General features: G+C 44.8%; 1 protein-coding gene across 1 annotated transcript; it reads left to right on the forward strand.

The window, feature by feature from the left end:
- The first annotated feature begins 2,388 nt into the window (after nucleotides 1-2,388).
- OTUD6A (OTU domain containing 6A) lies at nucleotides 2,389-3,252 on the forward strand. Its single transcript, XM_006868553.1, has one exon. The coding sequence runs from the start codon at nucleotides 2,389-2,391 to the stop codon at nucleotides 3,250-3,252; it is 864 nt and encodes a 287-aa protein (XP_006868615.1).
- The last annotated feature ends 634 nt before the right edge of the window (nucleotides 3,253-3,886 follow it).

The following is a 3,886-nucleotide window of genomic DNA, read 5'->3' on the forward strand; positions in this document are numbered from 1 at the left end:
TACAACGCTGTCTGTGATAGGATAATATCCATGCGCCTACAGGGAAGACCAATTAATACCACCATTATTCCAATTTATGCACCAACCACTAAAGCCAGTGAGGATGAAATAGAAGAATTTTACCAACTTCTTCAATCTGAAATTGATCAAACATGCAATCAAGATGTATTGATCATTACCAGTGATTGGAATGCAAAGGTTGTGAGCAAAGAGGAAGGATCAGTAGTTGGAAAATATGGCCTTGGTGATAGAAATGATGCTGGAGAACGCATGATAGAATTCTGCAAAATCAATGATTTGTTCATTTCAAATACCTTCTTTAGACAGCATAAGACCGCACCAGATGGAATACGTAGAAATCAAAATGACTACATCTGCGCAAAGAGACAATGGAAAAGCTCCATATAATCAGTGAAAACAAGGCCAGGAGCAGACTGTGGAACAGACTATCAATTACTCATATGCAAATTCAAACTGAAGTTGAAGAAAATGAAAACAAGTCCACGAGAGCCTAAATATGACCTTGAATATATCCCACCTGAATTTAGAGATCATCCGAAGAACAGATTTGATAAATTAAACACTAAAGACAGAAGACCAGAAGAGCTGTGGGATGAAATCAAGAACAATAGCAACAATAGTGAGGTTGGCCCAGGATCAGGCAGTGTTTCGTTCTGCTATGCATAGGGTCTCTATGAGTCGGTGCTGACTCGATGGCACCTAACAACAACAGCTGGTGGGTTTGAACAGCTGACCTTGTGATTAGCACTCCAGTGCTTATCCTACAGTGGGATAAGACATCAGAACTGTAATGACAATTTGACACACTTGGACAAATACCCAACTTTTCTCATTTGTAGCAAGGGGGAGATTGTATAGAGGGTCTTTTCTGTTTTGGGGTTTAAGACTTAGGTGGTGGGGGCAAGATGAGAGAAATACTTGGGGTATTTTTGTTTTGGTTTGTTTTTTGGAACATTTGTTGTTAAGTGTTGTAGAGTCGGTTCTGACTCATAGCAATTGTGTAAAGGGTTTCCAAGAAGCAGCTGATGGGTTTGAATTGCTCACCCTGTGGTTTGAAGCCCAATGCTGATCCTAAAAAAACAAAGTCAGAAGGAAGTGATAAGATGAATGCTGGCTGTGGTGCTTCATGGGACATCCCAGGGAGGCTATTTTGGGAGCTGGGACACAGGAGAAATTAAGTAGGTGTTTTTTTGTTGACAAGGAGCTCTGATAGTGTAGTGGTTACAAATCGGGCTGCTAACCTGAAGGTCTGCAGTTGGAAACTACCAGTGGTTCCACGGGAGAAAGATGAGGCGTTCTGCTCCCGTAAAGATTTACAGCCTCGGAAACCCTACACTATGAGTTGGAACCAACTCCACGTAATTAACAACAACAATTTTGTTGATGCAAACTAAAAAGTCCACATAATTGTGGAGAGTGGCTATTGCCTTCTTAGACTGAGATGGAATCTGGTGGATATGAGGCCTAATTGAAATGACACCGTGTTCCCAGAACCATAAGGAAATGCCTTTGTTCTGGTAAGACAAAGATCAAGGGATCACCCAGTAAAGGACCTGAAAAACTAGAGAATGTCACATTGTCTCCTGACAACTTGGACTAATGCCACGGTCCAGTTTCAGAGTATACTCAGTTGGTAGAATCGTAATCTCCATGTGGCTTTCAAGCAAGGTCAGTGTGTGCGTTGTGTCTAGACTTAAAAATTTGTTGTTGTTGTTAAGACCGGAACCTCATATGGATGTGAAAGCTGGACAGTGAATAAGGAAGATCGTAGAAGAATTGAAGCCTTTGAATTGTGGTGTTGGAGGAGAATACTAAAAGTGCCATTGACTGCCAAAAGAACCAATAGATCTGTTTTGGAAGAAGTGCAGCCAGAGTGCTCCTTGGAGGCCAAGATGGCTAAACTTCGTCTCTCATACTTTGGACATGTTGTCAGGAGGGAACAGTAGCTGGAGAAGGATGTCATGCTGGGTAAGATGGAGGATCAGAGAAAAAGAGGAAGACCCCCAACAAGATGGATCGGCCAGGTGACATCATTGTCAAGTGTGGCAGCGGTAGTGAGGTTGGCCCAGGATCTGACATTGTTTCGTTCTGCTGTGCATGGGGTTGCTACAACAAGACCGGAAGCACCCGTTGCTACGGGGTCTAATAAACGTATTTTAAGGGTCTCCTAACAGCCAATCCTAATGCCAGGCGTGTTCAAAGGGGCGTAGCCATGGGGAGACAGTAGCCAATGGCAAAGGGGCTCTAGAATACAATGAGAGTAACTGCTGGGTGAGGTGGATAGAGTGCGTTAAGGAGAGCAAGTTGACTAACTATAGCCTGATCCGCTGCTTGAGGTGTTAGTCTGAGCCAAAGCCTCTAAATATTATGGATGATTCGCAGCGTGAGTACCAGCGGATGATACGACGCCACAACTGCGAGAACAAAGAGCTACAGGCTCTCATCCATTCCATGAAAAATTCAGTTCCAAAGAGTGAAAAGAGTAGAAGAAAGCAGTTGCTTTTAGATGTGGCCCGCCTGGAAGCCAAATTGGAGCAGAAGCACAGCCAGGAGTTGGAGAAGTTCAGGGACAGCAACCCTGAAATGAGCATCCTCGAGACCGTCACTGAAGATCTTGCCAAGATGGATCTTGAGAACAAGCCTCCCCACCTCACCAGAACACAGAGAAGGCGTGAAAGAAGGGCAGCCTTGGAGAGAGAACACCGGGAAAGGATCACCGGCGTTGAGCTGGAGCATCTAGCTGCCTTCCGCCGCAATGAGGAGGAGAAGCTCGCAGTCATCTTGGGGGTCAAGAATCTAGAGATGAAGGATATCCGGCCTGACGGACACTGTATGTACCGCGCCATCCAAGACCAACTGGTGTACTCTGTGACCGTGGAGAGTCTGCGGAACCGTACCGCTGATTACATGCAGAAGCATGTCGACGATTTTATGCCCTTCTTCAGCGACCCAGAAACCGGTGACGTCTATGGCCGCGACGACTTCCTGAGTTATTGCAACGACATCATGTGCAATGCGTCATGGGGAGGCCAGCTCGAGCTGAGGGCCCTGTCTCATGTTCTGCAGACCCCCATTGAGGTGATCCAGGCCGACTCGCCGGTTGTCGTCATCGGGGAGGAGTACACCGCGAAGCCATTGGTCCTGGTCTACATGCGCTACACCTGCAACCTCGGTGAGCACTACAACTCGGTGAAGCCGCTGGAAGCCAGAGCCGCCCCGCGCCTCTTCTAGATCCGATGCCATTGGGAGCCACGCCCCCGCCACCGACACAGGAGCTGAAGCATAAATAATTTGCCAATAAATTATTGCCAACCACATCTCCTTAGTAGGCTCGTATTTTTTCTTCCGTTTTCTTTTCTTTTGCCTAACTTTTCTGTCTTTTCATTCAATCCGTTTCCCTAATGTCTTAATTGCATCTTTGATTGTGGCGGCCAGGGGATGGGGGAGGTTTGCGGGACGAAGAATAAATTCTAAGGGTCTCTTGCCTTTACTTACGTTCCTCACCAATGAGAATCAGTCAAAGAATTTGGGAATAAAAATTGGAACTTTGGATTTGATGCACTTAGAAGGTGGAAAAATATGTTTAGTAAAATCATAAGCTTTGTGTTTTACGATTGTCCCACGAATATAACATAGAGAAAGTTGGGATGGATGTTTTGTGGATGCCGATTTTCTTCCTTTGGGAGAAAAGTGTATTATGGCTTTGTTTTCCTTTTCTTTTCTTTTATTTATTTGTTTATTTACATTATGGAAGTAGGGCTACTCAGGAGATGTCTCAAGTTACCAAGAAAGCCTCCACTAGCACTTCGTTTTCTTGTAAAAACGTGTCTGGTTCTATTTATTAAATGTAGACATTAAATGTAAG

This window comes from Chrysochloris asiatica, unplaced genomic scaffold (assembly GCF_000296735.1).
Source record: "Chrysochloris asiatica unplaced genomic scaffold, ChrAsi1.0 scaffold00118, whole genome shotgun sequence".
Lineage (NCBI taxonomy): Eukaryota > Metazoa > Chordata > Mammalia > Afrosoricida > Chrysochloridae > Chrysochloris > Chrysochloris asiatica.